The sequence below is a fragment of the Panthera onca genome, chromosome F1 (genome assembly GCF_046562875.1).
Source record: "Panthera onca isolate mPanOnc1 chromosome F1, mPanOnc1 haplotype 2, whole genome shotgun sequence".
In the NCBI taxonomy this organism is placed as follows: domain Eukaryota; kingdom Metazoa; phylum Chordata; class Mammalia; order Carnivora; family Felidae; genus Panthera; species Panthera onca.
The window spans coordinates 59,929,639-59,950,157 of record NC_138355.1 but is presented as its reverse complement, the minus strand read 5'-3'; the positions used below and the strand labels follow the sequence as shown (position 1 = coordinate 59,950,157).

Here is a 20,519-nt window from a genome sequence, read left to right as displayed (position 1 = left end):
AAAATATATTCCTATGATAGGGGGAGATGCCTGATTAAGTCCCCTTCCCCTCTTGTTAATAGAAACTTCTATCAGGGGCCTCGAGAAATGGATAAACCTTCATGAACATAAATATCTCGTATAAAGAATTTGTCAAGGTCTTTCTCTTCCTGGATGTTTCTGATTCTGCTATGAAGAGATACCAGGTCTCTGCAGGGGCAGGAAATCCAAATTGCTGCTGTCTTGTGTTTGATTGTATGAGTCATTTGTGAATTGAGTCAGGTGCTTTTTATTTCAGTATGGAGGAGAAATAAGACATTTTTCATTGTTTTGTTCAGAAGTTATGTGCACAAACTAAGCTTTTTTTTTTTTTTTTTAATTTCCAAACTAAGCTCTTTGAAGGCTTATTTGCTTTTGTGTCTCTAGCACTTAGCACAGTGGCCAACACACAAAAGATGTCATGTTTGTTGAATGAATCAGTGACTGACTGAGGGAGTGAACCATTAGCTGACCCCATTATGTGCTTGCAATTCTACATGGTCTTTCTGAGATTGTGGTATTTCGATATATTCATTTTATAGCAGTATTAAAATTGAATTATGGATTTTAGAGGGATAAGCTTTTCAAGGTACTTTCCTTTCTTGAACAAGAAAAATAGTGCATTTTCTAAAACTCTGTAGATGGGATGGCCTAGTTGCCATCGGCCCACAATAAGGCAATTGTTTTTGGTCTAATGGAAAAATTAGGAGAGTAAAGAAATTGCCTAACTGAATTAGATTGCCAAAGAACAAACTGTAATTTTCCAATTTAGAAAAAGTTTCCAAATCTTGATATCAAGGGAATGTTTCTATTTTAAGTTTTTTTTTAATGTTTATTTATTTTTGAGAGAGAGACAATGCGAGTGGGTTGGGGCAGAGAGGGAGACACAGAATCGGAAACAGGCTCCAGGCTCTGAGCCATCAGCATAGAGCCCGATGCAGGGCTCGAACTCGTGAGCCGTGAGATCATGACCTGAGCCGAAGTTGGACACTCAACCGACTGAGCCACCCAGGCACCCCTTCGGAATGTTTCTATTTTATGCATTTAATTTTTTTTAATGTTTATTTATTTCTGAGACAGAGAGAGACAGAGCGTGAGTGGGGGAGGGGCAGAGAGAGAGGGAGACACAGAATCCGAAGCAGGCTCCAGGCTCTGAGCTGGGGGCTCGAACCCACAGATTGCGAGATCATGACCTGAGCCGAAGTTGGACGCTCAACCGACTGAGCCACCCAGGCGCCCCAGGAATGTTTCTGTTTTAAAATAATATGTCAGGTGGCTCAGTGGGTTAAGCCTCAGACTTCGGCTCAGGTCATGATCTCACAGTTTAGGAATGTGGGCCCCGCATCGGGCTCTGTGCTGACAGCTTGGAGCCTGGAGCCTGCTTTGGATTCTGTGTCCCTCTCTCCCTGCCCCTCCCCTGCTCATGCTCTGTTTCTGTCTCTCAAAAATAAATAAAACATTTTTAAAAATTTAAAATAATATGTCATCTTGCTTTTTGGCCTTAACTGTAAGCCCCATGTTTCCTAGTTTTTATGCTCCTTCATAAGCCATAGGAGAGTAGAGAGTAAGTATAGCAGAATATGTGTGAGCGTGGGCTTTAGAACTCCAGGAGCCCTGGTTTCAAACCCCACTCCACCACTTAATGCTCTGTGATCTTGGTCCAGCTATATAAACTAAGTGATCTGGTTTTCTCATTGTAGTAAAGGGACGATAAAGAATCCTTGGCATGTGTAAGTGAATTAATGTCTATAAAGCACTTAGACACATAGAAATCTGAATATGTTAGTTGTTATGTGATAACCCCTATATGTGAGTTGCCTCTTTCTGCCTTTGCTCATGTTAACCTTTTTTTTTTTCACGTAAATTTGAAAAGTTCCTGGCTGCTCTTGAAAGACCGACGGTGACTCTTCCCTGCATTTTGTGACATCTCTCTCACTATCTCCTCTTTTTTATATTAAGTAGTTGTTACGGCACTCACCATGTACTATGTTATGTGTTTGTCTGCATTGGGTCGCACATCCTGTAAGGACAAGGAATATGTTTGAATTTTTCTCTGTTCCCAGTACAGGGCATGGCACATGCACGTGGTATGTAACAGAGCATCTGTTAAGTTGTTTATTTGACGTGTATATGGAGATCTTCTACAAGCTATGCAGTGTTAATCAAATGATAGTGCTGCTTTAGGACTTATAATATGGCTAGGAATGTGCTTGGCAATTAGGAAGTAGTTACCTGGTATTTCAGTACCAAAGATGAGAATATTATCACAAAGCTAATTGAGCCATGATTCCAGGTACCAGACTGTTACTTTCTTACCATCTATATGTAATTGAGTTTAGCAACTTTTAAAACCTTATATATAATTGAATGTTATATATGCGTCCTTCCCACTGTAAGCATCCTAGGTATCTGGTTTAGTCCCATCTTTTAAAATGATTCTTTGCTAGAAATATGAAGCTTGACTGGTTTAAATACAATATTTTGTTTATGTTTTGTAGTATTTTAATAACTAACTCTTGATGATTAGCATTGAGAACTTACTATGTGTCAGGCACTGAGGATTTTAGTATGCTATTTGATTTAAATCCTTATAACAATCTGACGAGATAGTAAGCACTTCTGATTTCCATGCTTTTACGGAGACAAGTAAAGTTTGCAAATATGGGCTAACTTGCTGGTAAGTCCTAGATCCAGGATGTGGACCTAGGCAATCTGATTCTGGGGCCTAAGTTTCTAGTTATGCAACTGCCTGATCTTTTCACGTTTTCTTTGAACTTTATCTGTTTTTTAATTTAGTTTGAGGTAACATATATAAAATGTTTGTCTCAGAATAGTTGCTCAAAAGTAATAGTTTTTTTTCTTCTGATGTGATATATCATAAGAGATAAATTCAAAGATACTCTCCATACCTTTTTGAGATTCTAATTCCTTGTTACGGTGTTTCTTGAACATCCTATTTTAATCTGAGCAAATGTTCTCATGTGAAGGAAATCACAGAGTGTCAGAAAATATCAGAAATTATAGACCTCTTGTTTCAAAATTCAGTTTTTTTCATTGATACTTTGTTTTATTAAAAAAAAGTTACATTAAGGTATCCGTGTGAAATGTTAGGTGTGTTTTTTGTCACTGTGTGCATTTAATTTGTCTCATGTCTGAGCAACAAATATTTGTAATTTTAAAGATTTTTAAAATTCACCTTTGTGGTTTGGTTTAAATGTGGAAACTTGATATCCAGTATCTTAACATCCAAATAACTTGCACAGTTCTACATAGATTTGGAAATTCAGCCCGAATGTTTCCCAATTATTACGTACAGCAAAATTTTGCCGTTGTATAGTTTACCTTTTTCTTCCTTAATGCCAACATTATATTTATATAATATGTATTTATATATATATATCAGGTGTTCTATTATGTTTAGAGGAATGTTTTTAAAAATATTGTTAAGCTCTTTGTTTCATGTAAGCACTTTTCATCTTTTTTAATAATAGGTAAATCAACAAGCTGGGAAGATGATGGTTGGGGAGCATGGGAAGAAACAGAACCCCAAGAACCTGTAAGTCTTTATAAATGTATGCATGCTTTTTGAAAGTGGCATTTTCCTTTTGTAATGATGGTGACACATTCCAGTGTTAGGTCGACATTTGAAAACCTTTGTCAAGGACATCTTTATGCTTACTTAATAGTACTTAAGCAAATATTTTTATTTTCAAGGTATATATTTATTTATATTGAGAGAGGGAGCATGTGCACGTGTTAGCAGGGGAGGGACAGAGAGAGAATCCCAAGCAGGCTTCGTGCTGCTGTCAGCATGGAGCCCGATGGGGGGCTTGATCTCACAAACTGTAAGATCATGACCTGAGCCGAGGTCAAGAGTCAGATGCTTAACTGACTGAGCCACCCAGGCACCCCAAGTAGATACCTTTCTTAAGGATTTAATGACTTTAAGTCAGCCAGCTAAGCAGGCTGAATGGAGAATAACTGTGTTAGGATTCTTTCTCCTTGATTAGTTATTATTTTAGACTCCTCTACTTATTCAACACATATTTGTTAAGTGCCCATCATAATCTAGGCATTTTTCTAGATGCTGGAAGTATAGCAATGAGTAAGTAGAGGAAGTCCCTGGATGTATTTTCATCTATCAGTAATAGACAATCTAACCTAAACTGGCTTAAATAACAAGGAGATTCATTAGCTCGTATAGAAGGAAGTCAGAGGTAGTATGGACTCATAGGTTGTTTGATCAGGAGATTCAACTATGTCATCAAGGACTTAAGTTTTTTCCTTCTGTCTCCTCTGCATATACAGTACTGACTTCATCCTAAAGATTGTTTTTCTCTAGATGGAGTGTGGCACCATGTTTCTTCATTCGTGACCAGAGGGAGAAAACAGACTCTTACAGGAGCAGGGAACAACTTTTTCAGAAACCTCTAGCGAGCCTTGCCTGTATCTTCTTGGCCAGAATAAGGCCAGACACTCATTTTTGAACTAGTCACTGGCAGGGGATAGATTTTTCATCAGTCAGTCATACCATTCCCTCGAGTTGGAAGATAAAGGGTCAACGTCTCCTGAGGCCCATGACTGAACAAAATTACAATTTTTTATGAAGAAAGAAGAATGAACATATATATTGGGTAGATCTTCTTATCATCCCTGTTCTAGCAGCTTATACTCTAATGGGGAGAGAAAATTTTTTTTCAGAAAGATAGATAAAAGTATCAAATGGTGGTAATCAGAGTTATGTAGGGGATTCAAACGGTGATGTGATGGCAAGTGATCAAGTGACTACTATAGCTTGGGTGGCCTAGGAAGGCTTTTTAGAGGATACCACATTTAAGCTGCGGTCTGAAAGACAACAGGGAGTCAGCGACGTGAAGATCTGGCAAAGAACATTGCAGGCCAGGGCAACAGCTCATGCAGAGGCCCTGTGGCAGGACTGGGCTTGGAGTTTGGAGGACATAAAGAAGGCCAGTGTGGCTTGGCAGGACTGGAGGCTATGAGATGGGGTCAGAGAAATTGGCGGGCTTCATGTAAGGCTTTGTGAATTTGGAGTTCTTGTAAATGTGATAGGAAACCGCACATAGCTGACTTCTCACTTTTAAAATTCATCTTCGCTGCTTTTTGGGATAAGTTGAAATAGGGAGCGAAAGTAGAAGCAGGGAGAGCAGTTAGGAAGCTGTTGTGGTAGTGTAGCTGGGAAATGATGATGGCTTCCCCTAAGGTGATATTAGTGAAAATGAGATAGTGATGGATTCAGGATAAGTTTAGAGATAATAAGATTTTGCTCTCAGTTGGTTGTGAGGGATGAAAGGGAAAAAAAACCGAGGATTTACTTCTGTGATCCTGGGATGTGATGAAGAGTAGATGAAACATCCTTGGCAAGGTGTTGGTACTCCCTAAAGCCGGGTGAAAGGTACCAGTCTCTTCATTTTTGGCAGTGTTTGAAAATACCCACTACAAGTTTCTTTCTAAAAAGAAAACTTACTTTTGGTTTTTGGCTTGAGCAGGCGTTTGGCTTGAGCAGCTGGATGGATGGTGGGGAAAACTAGAATAGGTTTGAGGGAGAAATGGAAGAGCATTGTGTTGTAGGAAGTGGAGCCTGCTACGTCGTGCCAGTTGGTGGAAAAGCTCCGTGGGGAGATTAAGAACAGGAAACCAGTTCAGAAGGCCTTACGGAGAATTGGAATGTGTTGAATAAGATGTAATGCAGCTCGAGGAACTTGTTACACCGTCACTTCAGCAAACAGACACCTTGTTCCTTGCCCCTCTAGTGCGGTGTCATCATGGGGACTCAGCTGTACTCTGTCTCTGTTTTTACCAAGACCGACTGGCTTCCGCTTACTCACGATCTACACTGTTTCATGGCTGTTATTTGTGTCTTTCATTTGTGGTTGTCTTGGATTCTTTTCTCTTCTTTGTTTCACACCCAGAGCTCATATGAGGATTTGATGGAGTCTCTTCATCACTACCCGGTACAGGACATTTGCAGACGGTGGGGCGTAGTATTTATACCCGGCCACTCCGTGGGATGTCAGCCTGCCTCTTAATGCTGCCCTCTGATGGGGCATCCACCAGAGGTCTCATTAGCTACTATGGGGGCGGAAAGAAAGGCGAGGGGGTGTGTGTAAAGAGGGTTGGAGGCTCCGCATGACCGCGTGAGTAAACCTCTCAGGAGGAGATGGGTGTGCTTGGAGAACCTCTCAGAAAGAGGCGGTGTGACTGGTAGCTACTTTGCATGTGGCGTTGGCTACATTCAGTATTTGTTTTCTAGAAACCTATAGCTAAGTGACTGTTGTGAGTAATACAACAAGCTCCTGGGTAAGTTTGAGGTTTTCTGGAATAAACCTCACAGACATTGCGCGTTAAAGTGGACACACGCATTTGTGATCTCCGGGAGGTTCCATTGGGACAGTTACTGTTAAACATCTAAAAGGGTGCTGGTGCTGAGTTACGGTATTTATTTACAGACCTAGAGGCCTACATCTTACTGTGTCTACTGGGGCATAGTTGGTTCTTTCTGGAATGGATTTTTCCTAGTGAATGACATAGTTGGAGAGTTGTGTGTCTGTTACATTTTCTGTAATATTAAGTATTAATATTAATAAATATTAAATACTAGATGTAATATTAATTAACCTGATAATATTAAGGGGGTTAGTTTACTGATAGTGTGTCATATCCCTGCTTTTTGGCTCACATGACAGTGTGCCTTCTCTAAGTGTGTACTTCCTCGTGGCATTGTAACGTACCAGAGTAGAAAATGATCGAAGCTACAATTTGGGGTCAGAGAAGCAATAGTCCTGATGTAAGGCTTTATGAATTTGGAGTTTATTATTTTTATTTTTTATTAAAAATTTTTTTTTAATGTTTATCTATTTTGAGAGAGAGAGAGAGAGAGCACGCAGGAGAGGAGCAGAGAGAAGTAGACAGAATGTGAAGCAGGCTTCAGACTACGAGCTGTCAGCACAGATCCTGACGCAGGGCTCAAACTTATAAACAGCAAGATCATGACTTGAGGCAAAGTTGGATGCTTAACTGACTGAGCCATCCAGATGCCCTGTGGAGTTTATTTTAATGTTTATTTTTGAGAGAGAGAGAGAGAGAGAGAAAAAGTGTGAGTGGGGGAGGGGCAGAGAGAGAGGGAGCCCGAGGATCCGAGGCGGGCTCTGGGGTGACTGCAGAGAGTCCAGTGCAGGGCTCAAACTCCTGAACTGTGAGATCATGACCTGCGCTGAAGTTGGACGCTTAACTGAGCCACCCAGGCGGCCCTGGAGTTTATTCTTTTTTTTTTTTTTTTTTTTAACGTTTATTTTTGAGACAGAGAGAGACAGAGCATGAAGGGGGTAGGGGCAAAGAGAGAAGGAGACACAGAATCGGAAGCAGGCTCCAGGCTCTGAGCCATCAGCCCAGAGCCCGACGCGGGGCTTGAACTCACGGACCGCGAGATCGTGACCTGAGCTGAAGTCGGACGCTTAACCGACTGCGCCACCCAGGCGCCCCATCTGGAGTTTATTCTTAATGTGATCAGAAACCACACTATTTCTGATTTAGAAAGCTCACCTTTGCTGCTCTGTGGAGTAAGTTGTAGTGGGTCTTTTGATTAGTTAGTTGTGTCTCTCATACTCATGACTTTTCATGGGCCGGCTTATATTATAATATTTTATATTGATGTGCCACTGTTCCAGCTGATCCTGGGTGATGTGAGCAATGATCGCCTGGTTAGAGTGTGTATACTCTTATACTTTCTTTGCGTCTGTTAAGGCGTGCCAACTTCTGTTTATTGGTAAGTCTATCCTAAATTTATGAGTAAAACTTCTTTTAACTGTTTCAGTAAAAAGCTGAAATATGTTTCTACTCAGTCCAAAACACATTAACTTACGTGTAGCACATTTCTTCATTTGGATAAAATTTGGTTGTTTACAAATGGCCCTTGTGGATGATGGTAGCTTGTTCTCTTTGTCTCAACTGATTTTCTCACACAGTGGATTTGGCATACCCGGCCAGTGAGACAGTTGACGACAATTTTGGGTGTACAAGTCATTCCTAACTGTTCTGATTATCCCCCTTTGAACCCTTGTGCCTTGTCAGGATCTTATATACATGGCAAAGGAGAAGGTATTTGAATGACAACAAAAGTGGGCCAGGATAGTGATATTGAGATGTTACCTGGTGTTAAAATGATCCTGCTGTATTTAACAGAGCTTCTTTGAATTTGGATCCTGTCCTTAAAGTAAGACAGCATCTTTGTGAAGGGAGACTGTTCGGTAGTGAGAACAAAAATGGCAGGATGGCCAGGCGAAAGGATGTGATTGCTGCCTTACACTGCAGCATCATCACTGTCCATGCATAACATCACTAGGAGGTGAGGTTTTGCTGAGCAAAATGGTTGATACCAGGGCTATTGGAAATGTTAACTGAGGTAAGAGACTTGTGTTATTTCTGCTACTGTCCAGGATCATGAAAATTCCAAAGGCATAGCCAGCTTTAGAGGCATAACAAGAATCAGAATAAATTTCGGCAGATGTACGAATTGCATGCCGTAGTCAAGGTAAGAGAGGTAGCCACCTTGTCAGAATGGAGAAGGAACTTTCTACTGTCTCTTGTTAGGAATAGACAGCAAGGGGCACCTGGGTGGCCCTCGATTAAGTGACTGACTCTTGATTTCAGCTCAGGTCATGATCTCACGGTTTGTGGGATCCAGCCCTGTAGCAGGCTCTGTGATGATAACACAGAGCCTGCTTGGGATTCATTCTCTCTCTCTCTCTTTCTCTTTCTGTCTCTCCCTCTCTCCCTCCCTCTCTCTCTGCCCCGTCTTCCTCCCTCCCTCCCTCTCTCTCTCTCTCTAAAATAAAATTAAATTAAATTAAATTAAATTAAATTAAATTAAATTAAAATAAAGGAACAGACAACAAACTCAAAACCTGCCTTTCCTGAGAGTCTCACTTGTAGGTCTTGTCCACATTGAAGTTGAGACCAGTATTGGAATAAGAGACAAGTCTTGCAATCAATTTATGGCTGCGTCAAGGTGCTGTAACTGTAAAAACAATGGTAGCGTTCTCCACCACTGGGTTGTGGTCATTATGAACAGCAGAGGAGAATAGTCTGACACTGGAGAGGTGTTGTGTTTTGGTCTTTAGGGGGGCTGCAGTGGTGCGCAGATGAGCCACAGGTGGGGTAGCTAAGAGTAAAGCATAGCAACAGCCACCACGAGCACCGAATGCCGGCCTGGAGGCCAGCTGGCTGTTAGTGTGTCCAGCAGAAAACTAAAAACTTCGGGGTGCTTTTATCTCCATAAGTCTGTCAGCTCTTTGAGAGTAGGTTCTTATTTTTGGCAGAAGAAAGGGAAGGGTTTCTGTAATCAGAAAGATTTGGCACCAGTGTGGACAAAGCTCTTTTAAGGATGGGAGAAGCGTCTTCAGCTTTCTGTGATTCTGAGATGTCCGCTATAATAAGGGCTCAGTGAAGAAAGCATATTCTAATACCCTTTATCAGCAGTAGCCACCATGTTCAGGAAAGGATACATTTGTGACATGGGTAGGCTTAGGAACTTTAAGGATAGCTTTCATTAGAGGACAAATCTCTTTCTTCTGTAGGTATTTCATGCCTACGTGAGTCAGCTTGGCTGCTGTAACAGAATACTACAGACTTGGGCTCTTAACAGAAATCTATTTTCTCACAGTTCTTTTTTTTTTTTTTTAATTTTTTTTTTTTTAATGTTTATTTATTTTTGAGACAGAGAGAGACAGAGCATGAATGGGGGAGGGTCAGAGAGAGAGGGAGACACAGAATCTGAGACAGGCTCCAGGCTCCGAGCTGTCAGCACAGAGCCCGACATGGGGCTCGAACTCATGGACCATGAGATCATGACCTGAGCCAAAGTCGGACGCTTAACCAACTGAGCCACCCAGGCGCCCCTATTTTCTCACAGTTCTGAAAGCTAGAAGTTCAAGTTCAAGGTGCTGTCAGAGTTGGCTTCTGGTGAGACCCCTTTTCCTGGCTTGTACACAGCCACCTTCTCACTGTGTCCTTATGTGGCCTTTCCTCTGTGTGCAAAGAGAGAGCAGTGAGTCATGGTGTCTCTTCCTCTTATAAGGATAACCAGTCTGTCAGATTAAGGCTCTGCCCTTCTGACCTCATTTAACCTTAGTTACCCCCTTAAAGGCCCCATCTCCAGATAACAGTCCCATCAGGGATTAGGGCTTCAACGTGGGAATTTTGAGAGGACACAATTCAGTCTATAAAAATGCCCCAAATAACTCTTTGTGTACAAGTGCAAAAAATAAGCTTAAGGGATTCCTACTTGCCCAAAGTAAAAGAACATAGTTATACTATAACACCTACCGGTGAATGATCCTCTGATAGTAAATAGCTTTGCTGTATTTTCTACAGTGTGGTTACAAGGGCTTTTAGTTTAGATTATAATTTGTTTGCTTTGGGAAAGAAGTGATGGGGTGGGGGGGGGTATTTTGCTCAGCCTCATGCAGTAATAGAAATGGAGGCAGTTAAGGAAGAAGCTGGACAAGGTTTAATTTTAAGGCAGATTTAATAAGCTTTCCTTCATTGGTGTATTAAGTCCAAACGGTAGGAAATAGAGAATCCAGGATTTGCAGGGCAATGGTTTCAGGAAGCACAGAAGCTGCTGGGTTGAGGCCTTCAGTTAAGGTAGGACGCGTGGAAAATTTCCATTCAGAAGACACTTTGGAATGTGTTTTGTCTGTTTTACAGAAAGTGGTGTAGTACAGTTTACAATTTGATTTAGCAGATTAACAAGAAATGAATGCATGCTGGCCAGAGAGAGGGCCCCAGAGAAATGTTTGTTTATAGACTGAGAAATTGGATATAGCATGACCTGATTAGAGATTCTTAGAACATTAATAATCTGGGATAATACTGGAAAATATTTTGCCTTATTTTAGTGTCATTAGACTCTGGAGTCACCCACCGCATAAGAGACCTAAGCACCAGATTGGCCACAGGCAGAGGAGAGCACCCAAGTTATACCAAGGTTATGTTTTAGGTTCTTTTACAAAAGGGGAAATGGCTACAGAGGTTCTCCTTACTAAGGTGGGCTCTCATTGAGATTTTGGCGTTTGACTCTTAGAAACACTCATTTTGCCAATGACCTTCCTGTTAATGTTACTACATGCTGGGTCTAGCCTAGTGATTCTCAATTGGAGGTGATTTTGTCCCCTTGGGAGATATTGGGCACTGTCGAGAGAAATTTTAGGTTGTCACAACTTGGGGGAAGGTGCATCTCAGGGGGTAGAGGACAGGGACGCTGCTAAACACCTTACAGTACACAGGACAGCATTCTAAAAGAATTTTCCAGCCCAAAATGTCAGTTGTCCTAAAGTTCAAAAACCTGGGTCTAGCTCATGGCTTTCAGTGTAACTCAGTCCTTCTTTCTACTATTCCTCCTGCCTGTTTCTAAAATCCCTTGGCCTCTTTGGGGGCTTCAGAACTTTTGACCTATATGGCCATTGATGTTTTTAATAGATTCTGGTGAGTTGGTCTGTTAGTGTGAAAAGTGCAGCTAAAAGATTGTTTGCCAGTGATGAAAGGTGAACATAAAGTTGTTCCTCAGTCTTTGGCCACAGGTCAACAAGTAGTCCAGGCTCTGTCTTGGTGGCCTTATTTATGCCTAAATGTTTGAAGGAGAGCTGCCTTTAGTTTCCCCATCACAGCCAGCCACCACTTTTTCCTGCTCTTGCTTATCGTTGGTTAATTTCATTTCAAATCTGTACTCCTCAGGCGTTCCTGTAGGGTAGCTTGTACATTTTGGCTTAGTGATGGGCCCGTGGTCTTCAGCTGGGAAGGGTGGGACAGCCATCTGCCTGGGCAGTGGGGGGGAGGGGTCAGGAGACATGACTGTTGCTCAAACACATGTTCAGCGAGGCCTCCAGATTTGAGCCACATCTTTGCCCTCCTTTCCCGAGGGACCTGGTACCGGTTCCTAAGCCTGTGGTCAGTTCTAGGGACTGTGGAATCTGTTGGCACCTGCCCTTCTGCTTTCTAGTGGCTTTTCTCCTCTCATTCTTTTTGCCCTTCCTGGTCTTTATCTTTAAGCAAACTCTGTAACTGCTGTGTTTTTAGTAGGGTTGAGGGCACTGGGGAGAGTAAGGGGAAAATTCATGTATTTATCCCTCTCTCTTTTTTAAAAAAGTTCTTTTATTTATTTTGAGAGAGAGTACACATGGAGGAGGGGCAGAGAAGAGAATCCCAAGCAGGTTCTGTACTGTCAGTGCAGAGCCTGATGGGGGACTGGAACTCACAAACCGTGAAATCATGACTTGAGCTGAAATCAAGTCAATCGCTCAACTAACTGAGCCACCCAGGCGCCCCTTGTTTATTTCTCTCTTACCGGAAAGTCCTTGTGGCTTTCATGTTCTACCTCTTTGTTTTTCTGCTTAATGTAATTTGGAGGTTTTTTCATATCTGCAGATATAAATCATCTAGTTCTTTTAAAGGAATGCTGAATATCTCATTGTGTAGACGTACTGAGATTTATTTAACCATACTCCTGTTGAGGGACATTTAGTTTTTGTTCTTTGTTTTTTTTGTTTTTTTTCCTATCACAAGCAAATGCTAATCAGCTTTATATCTGCCTTACATCTTGAAGTTTTTTTAAAGTTTAAAATATGTGCACACTTGAGAAAGAGTGCAGATCTGACCAGCTCGTTTCACTGCTCAGAAACTCCTTCAGTGACCGCCCGTGTCCTCAAGATCAAGTGTAAGTACCTCAGCACAGTAGACGGAAGTTCTTCATCACCTGCCTGCTGCTGCAGTGGACCCTCTTACCTCACACTGTTGGACTTGTCCGTGACAGCAGCCCCTTGCTGGCTCTGTTGCCTGTAGGCCTTCAAATATATCGAATTTGTGGTTTTCTAGAGAACTAGGGCGCGGAAATAGTCTAGGAACGTCCACCTTCTCTTCCTCTCTCCTGCTGCCCCCAACCTGGCTACCTTCTACTCTCTCTGCAGGATTTAGCTTAGGAGTTATTTCCATTGTTGTTGTTGACCCTCCACCCTGCCAGCCCCAGCCTGGTCTGGTGACCCTCCCGTGCCCCCTTGTCTGACTACTGTGTACTTGTCCCTCTGTCTTCCCCAGAGGAGGGAAGAACGTGAAGCCCGAGAATTCTCTTTGCTCTTGTCTTTCTGTCCTGATACAGCGCTGGCACGTGGAAGTGGGCTTCCCTCCTGTAGTGTGTTGTGTGGGATGGACCAAGGCAGGGAGAAAGGTGCGAGACATCGAGGATCGGGACCTCCTCAGGGGTTCTGACCCACAGACCGTGGCCTCGTTCTTCCCCCTTATCTGGACTATTCGTCCAGTCCCCGATTTTAGAGGTAGGGAACCACACCTGCCAGGTAAAGTGTCCAAGGACCGTATGAATGTGTATTACTTTAAATGTATTACCTGTGGCATTCGTGTGGTTAGTGACAATCCATTTACTCTTTCCAAGCCTTGGTTTCCTTTTCTGGACAATGAGGATTTTGAGCCACATAGTCTCTATGGCTCCTTCTCGTTCTTTATACAATTGTGTAATCCCGTCAGCCGGCCGGGGGAGATTATGGCACATGGGTGAGGGAGGGTGTTGATCCCATGGTAATTAAAAAAAACAACAACTTTACAGTGTGTTTCTTATTCAGCTAAATCAGTGGCTCACAACATTTTGCTCTGCAGGGGACATTCAGCAGGGTTTAGAGACATTGCTGGTTGTCCCAACTGGGAAATGCTGTGGGTATTTGGTGGGTAGAGGCTAGTGGTGCTGCTAAGTATCTGCAGTGCGCAGAACAGCCCCTCCAGTAAAGAAGTTCCGGCCCGAAGTGTCAGAGTTGCTGAGGCTGAGAAGCCCGGAGTGAGCTACTAAACCACCCAGTAAGGTTTGAGTAGTTTCAAGGCAAAGCTTAATTTCATACTTCTTAGCATTTATTGCAGCGTTCGTGACCTTTTTAATTTGATAAAGACTCTCGATATGTCCATTCGTTCAATGTTTAATTACATTGAATGGGACGGGACTATTTCTTGGCTCTCTTTAAAAAGAGACTAGTTGAACAAGATTATTAAATACGTGACAAGCCTTTGCAAAAAAGGTCACCGTAGTCAACCAAGTGGCTGAATTGGATTAGGTTAGACCTCACTTGATCCACGTCCCTCCTTCTTTACTTCTTCCGTCACTGAGGGGCACTTGCCTCTTAGCCAGCAAGTGGGGTAGAGCTTCTCTTCATCCCTTTAGTTCTGGACACAGCATCAGTCATTCTGCCTGGTCACTCCCAGTGTCAACAGCGAGGAGAGCAGTGGAGCAGGCAGGAATCAAAGGTGCTGTTGCAGATGTGCTTAGAGGGGACCAGCTTCCCTCAGCAGTGTCGTGTGGGAGCGGCACAGGGGAACTCCAGAGCCTGGGTTCCTATCTCTGCCCCAACTGTGTAACCCGGGAAGGGGGGTTATCTTCTTAAGTATCTGTTTCTCCATCTCAAAACTGGGGTACTAACATACCTTCATAGAGTTACTGTGAGAATTAAGATTTATGTGTAAAGCGTTTAACCCAGATTCTGGCACATAGTGAGTGGCAGATGTTGCAGTGAACATCTTCCGAATCACCAGGACCATGGCTGCTCTCTTCCCTGGAGTTCAGTAACCGAACCTAAAGTCACATCAGTGCCAAACACTTCTTCATAGGCCTGCTGTCCTCTACTCACGGTGGTGCGGAAAGATTTCTTTACTGTGGGAAGAGATGTCACGGTACTGTGACCTGATTTCGACACGCCACATTGCTTGGGTACAATGTAGCAGACATCGTAGAACAATTTAGGACACGTACTTTTCCATGCTTCGGTTCTGTATTTGCCTTTGTAGATAGCCTGTTCATTGTTGATGCGCCATCCTGATTTACCTGGAGATTTGTTTTTTCTTTTTGAGGTTGAGGGTTTATTGAAAGAAATTTGATTTACATGAGGTTTCTTCTCCCGCCCTCCTGGTGGCTTTCAGTTTTTAGATTTACTTCCTAATATTCTGGCACAGTTTACACTGTTTGGCAAAATAAATAGCTAATTAAGCTTAGAGAGAAACACCTAGTTATGAAGAAACAATGCATCTTTACCTCTGTTGGTAATTTTAAGGATATGATTTATTTTTGGTTACTGTCCTTAGAGGCTTTTAATCTTCAGTCTGCTAACCTCGAATACTGTGTCTTAGGGACAAAGAATGTCTTTGTGTCTTTGGGATTACACATGACCAGGAGCTTGTGGTTCTGTAGGTCGAGATGCTCCCCCATGTTCCCCCCGCCCTGTGTGACTGCACATCCAGAAGCCACTGAGCTTGTACTAAGAGCTCACTGCCGTGCATTTCATGACAAGCTAGTATCATGCCCAAGCAGCAAGACTTGAGATCTAGAATTTTAGGGCATATCAAACCCTAATGATGATAATATTATGTAATATAATCATACGATAGTATTTTCTAACCTGTTTTTAGAATGTAGAACTCCTGCTTGTACATGCCCCCCTCTGCCCTGACAAACAGGGCAGATCTGTGTCATAAGGAAAGATGGAGAGGTAAAGAGGACCTAGAAAAGAAAATGCAGTGAAGAGTGACAGAGCTTGGTTTTCTCCCTCTTGGAGTAAAACCTGAAAATGTTTGAAATGCCAGAAACTAGACTGCTAATTCACGTGAGGTTTCTTTTTCTGGCTTCATATTACTAGATAGGCACATTTATGAGATGGCGAAGCAGGGTTAGGCAGGTAACCAGTGGAGTAGTTTCTCTGAATTTGTTTCCAAGTAAGTGGTATGTTTCCCAAACTTTCATCTTGGCTAGTTCTTGCAGGGCAGAATTCATGCTTGCTTCTGGGATCGCTTGTCCATTTGCTGGGATGGTGGCAGACAGAGCTGAGCTCTAGGCTCAACTAAGAGGGTAGTACTTTGTCCCTTTTTTTTTCAACTTTTTTTTTTTTTTTTTTTTAATTTATTTTTGGGACAGAGAGAGACAGAACATGAATGGGGGAGGGGCAGAGAGAGAGGGAGACACAGAATCGGGAACAGGCTCCAGGCTCCGAGCCCTCAGCCCAGAGCCTGACGCGGGGCTCGAACTCACGGACCGCGAGATCGTGACCTGGCTGAAGTCGGACGCTTAACCGACTGCGCCACCCAGGTGCCCCTACTTTGTCCCTTTTTACATCTTTCTAACTTGTGTTTTCCACGGGTATGGTCTATCAGCCAGAATCTTGAACTATTTAAGGGAAAACATTACTGAGGATACTATTACTTAAGGATGCTAGCTTTGAATCGGTTGTTTGTTGATGTAGAGTTTCATGTGTAAGAGTGATTTCTGGGTTATTCCATTATCTTTATGAATATAAGAAAGGAGGCATGGGAATGCCGTTATCCACTTGTCTGTGTGTCAGTGGGCCGTGTGACGTGTGGACTTGAGTCCTACCAGGCATGGGCTTGGCCAATTAGAAGGCTTGGAGTCTAGTGTGGGACAAGTACCATCACAGAATAAATAGGTAGCAGAGAATAGCAGAGAATAAATAGGTAGCAGTAAGTTTGAGAGAAGGTAAAGGAACAGGATGGAGGGATAGGACCTGGCACTGGGCACAGAAAGACAGAAATGAGAGGGGAAGTAGTTTTGAAGGAAGGCCTAGAGAGATATCTCTAGGGTACGCTGGCTCACATGTTCAAGTAGTGCCCTGCGGTTCCAAATCGGTTCAAAAACTGTGGGAAGTTTGGCCTGGGATAAAGTGATAAGTAGTAGTAATCGTTTGAGAAAAGGCTTTCGTCGACTAGGAGAGTAGAGTCAGATCCCAGGGGAAGACCCATCTTCTCGGAGGGCCGTTAACAGCTGTACCCCAGGATGACCGGGCAGGGTGATGAAATGGGAAGACCACCTGAATTAAATGTCAGGAGGCATGGGTTCTAGTCTGGGCTCCGACATGGATTCTGTTCCTCCCTGAGACTCTGTTTTCTTTATTATAAAATGAGGTTTTGAATCAGTTAGCTTTTAAATCCTTCCATCTTTGAATTTCTTTTACTCTGTCTTTTCAGCAAATATAAACATGTAGGTCTAATCCTTGTTAGTGGCATTATTTTGAAAACCTAGGACAGAAACAGAAATGATGTGCTTTTGGGGCTCCTGGGTGGCTCAGCCAGTTAAGCAGCTGACTCTTGATTTCGGCTCAGGTCACGATCTCCTGGTTTGTGAGAGAGAGTCCCATGTTGGCCTCTGACAGCATGGACCCTACTTAGGATTCTCTCTCTCTCTCCCCCCCTCTTTCTGCCCCTCCCCCACTTATTCTCATTCTCTCTCTCTCTCTCAAGACAAATAAACATGAAAAAGAAATAATGTGCTTTTAAAAAAAATGTTTATTTATTTTGGGAGAGAGAGAGTGCGTGCATATGCACACACCCCAGGGAGGGGCAGAAAGAGAGAAAGAGAATCTGAAGCGGGCTCTGAGCTGTTAGCACAGAGCCCAACGTGGGACTCAGTCTCCTGAACTGTGAGATCATAACCTGAGCTGAAGTCAAGAGTTGAACACTTAACCGACTGAGCCACCTAGGCGCCCCTAATGTGCCTTAGTGCGAAGTAACTTTTAGAAGATTTTCAGGATCTGTTGTTTGAACCTCATTTTGGGAGTGTAATAAAAGGAAGAAACCTGTTTGTATAGAATTTACTAAGATTAGGACTGTATCACATTTCTGGAACGATGTTTTGATTCTTTCTTATTGCACTAAGATGGAAATTTTAAAGTCAGAGTTTCAGGCACCCCTGACTTCTTATCACAGTACCCACACATCCCCGTGTGACTCACCCTGCTTCTAGCGGCCTGGCTGAAGGTGAGATGCTCCATCACTTGAAAAGTCCTGCACCTCGAAGTTGGTACAGTTGGAATCTCAGTTGTTGGGGAGGAAACCCCAGGGCAGGGTTGTCTTCAGCCACAGCTGAGCCACTCTGAGGAGTCCTGGGTGTGCGCTGCCTAAACAGAGACTGTATTCTACAGCAGCAATTGTGGGCCCAGAGAGAGGCGAACTACAACTAGCCTTTGCTATGTTACTTTCATCTTTAGGGGATGAATTTTCTCCCTAATTTATGTATAGGAAAGTACACATTGAGAACACCAAACTGGGTAGCAGAATTCCTTAGAAAAATAGAACTTTAATAAAACAAGGAATTTTTCCAGAAATCTACATGATTCCTATTTGCTAAGTTTAAAAAAAGTATAAATGTGTAGATTAAGAAGAAAGAACGAACAGCCTACATGTCATCCCCTCTCTCCCCATGTCCTGCTGTTTAGTTCAGTCTAAGAGCCACTGGGTGGGTTTGAGTAAAGCTTTGAAAGCTTAGAAATCAAAAAGAATAGATCGAAAATTTAGCTGCATAACATTGAAAAATGTCTACATAGAACACGTTAAACTACCATATTGACTGGGAAAAACTATTGCAACTCTTATGTTCAAAAGGCCAGTTTTGGGGTGCCTGGGTGGCTCAGTTGGTTAAGCGTCCGACTTCAGCTCAGGTCACGATCTCGCGGTCTGTGAGTTCGAGCCCTGCATCGGGCTCTGGGCTGACGGCTCAGAGCCTGGAGCCTGCTTCCGATTCTGCGTCTCCCTCTCTCTCTGCCCCTCCCCCATTCATGCTCTGTCTCTCTCTGTCTCAAAAATAAATAAAGGTTAAAAAAAAAAAAAAAAAAAGCCAGTTTTCTTTGTATGTAAACAATATATACAAATAAATGAGAAAAGGAGTAGCAACCCATCAGGAAATGTGTAAAGGAAAGGAACAGACCATTCATAGAGAAGACTTGTAAGCATATGAGAAAATGACTGTTCTCATTAATAAGGCAGTATACTGAGGTAGCATTTGTCATCTGTTGCATTGACAGAGATCCAGAGTTAAAGCATCTTTTGAAAAGTCTGTGGGGAAGCAAGCACTTTCAAAACTTGCTGGTCAGATTATAAATTAATACTACCTCTGTGGAACACAATTTAGATAGCAAATTTACTAATACATATTACCTTTGACCTGGCAATTTCACTTCTAGGAATTTATCCTGCTAATATGCTCCCACACAAACTGACAAGTGTATGAAGTTATTCGCTGTACCATCATTTGTAGCAGCAGAAGAGTGTAGACATCACAGATGCCCATTAATAGGGGACTGGTGAAATAAATCATGGTGTGTCTCTACAGTGGAGTATTATGCACCCTTAAGAAAAACTTCGTGGGGAATGAAGTCTCAGGCATATGTTAAGAGAAAAAAAGTAAAGAGGACTGTGTGTGTAGTGTGCTACTATCTGTATAAGAGAAGGTAAAGGAGAGTAATGTATTTGCTTGTATGTGCATAAAGCGTCCCTGGAAATACACCCTCACTGCACTGGTTGTCTCCAGAGTAAATAGGCAGCTAGAGTTCTAGAGTGTGAGAGAGACCATCTTAGAGAGAAGACCATTTTAGATCCTTTGAATTCTTAACCATGGGGATTTTCCTCTTTTTAATTATTTTTTAAGTAATTTTTCAATAAAAAATGAAAACATCTTTCAATTCAAATGAAGAAAAAAGTATCAAATTTATCCAGTACATTTACAGACCCTACAACATAAACTTCAGAGAATTTTTTCTTTGCCGTGTAGCTGCAGATACCTTAGCTGTCTCTCTGGAATTGGATTATTCACTAAAGCTTCTAACAGTGAGTCATTCTTGGAATGATCTCTGTATGACATTCTTTTAATGTCTTACTAGTTTATATGTGCTTATGTTAAAACTTTCTGCATTAATATTCAAAACTGAGATTTGTTTGTAGTGGATATTTTATTTATTGGTCATCTTTGACGTGTTTTGATAGGGAATATTATTGACACTTTTAAAAAGAAATAGGAAGATTTCTTTATCCCTTTTTCTTCCCCCTTGTTCCTCAAGGCAGATAAGCTGAGATGCAGTACTCTCAATATTTTTACATACACTGTAATTGAAGTTTTACCCACAGGAAGAAGAAGGAAATACTTGCAAAGCACAAAAAACTTCCTGGCTGCAAGACTGTGTTTTATCCTTATCTCCGACCAATGATCTTATGGTTATAGCTCGAGAGCAAAAAGCTGTTTTTCTAGTGCGTAAGTACTCTTATTATTTTTAGTGCTTTTTATTTTGATGCATAGAATAGGACGGAAATGGGTTAGCTAGAAAGAAAAAATGTTACTTACATTGTATGCATTATATGGTGGCGTTCTACAGTGTACTTTCATGTTTTGTATAACACTTATTTTCAGTTTTTTTGTACCTCTCATTCTCTTTCCTTCTTTCGATTCTGTTTGTTTCCTCTGCTTTTCTTTCTTGGCTGCAGATACTTTAGCTGTGGTTATGTGGCTCTTCAGAGGCAGAACTGGGCATTGCCCGGTTCTTGAGAGGGGCGGGCAGAGCTAAATAGGCCGCTGGCCCCTTCTTAGTCATAATGTGAATGGAGGTGATTTTCAACTATATTTGAAAACTCATAGGACACTAGTTTCTCACTGTGGGCATAAA

The 20,519-nt window shown here is 42.2% G+C and overlaps 1 protein-coding gene across 5 annotated transcripts in view; it reads left to right on the top strand.

Moving 5' to 3' along the window:
• RAB3GAP2 (RAB3 GTPase activating non-catalytic protein subunit 2) overlaps nucleotides 1-20,519 on the top strand; it is a 103,425-nt gene that overhangs the window by 16,960 nt on the left and 65,946 nt on the right. For 3 of the 5 annotated variants that reach the window (XR_014136445.1, XM_081791928.1, XM_081791926.1), the window contains exons 2-3: nucleotides 3,510-3,574; nucleotides 19,975-20,110. Coding sequence is in view for 4 of the 5 variants with exons in the window: in XM_081791928.1 (XP_081648054.1) it covers nucleotides 3,510-3,574; nucleotides 19,975-20,110 (201 nt within the window). In the remaining variant the exon portion in view is untranslated. The remainder of the gene's footprint in view (nucleotides 1-3,509; nucleotides 3,575-19,974; nucleotides 20,111-20,519) is intronic. The other 2 variants (XM_081791927.1, XM_081791929.1) reach the window with 1 other exon arrangement.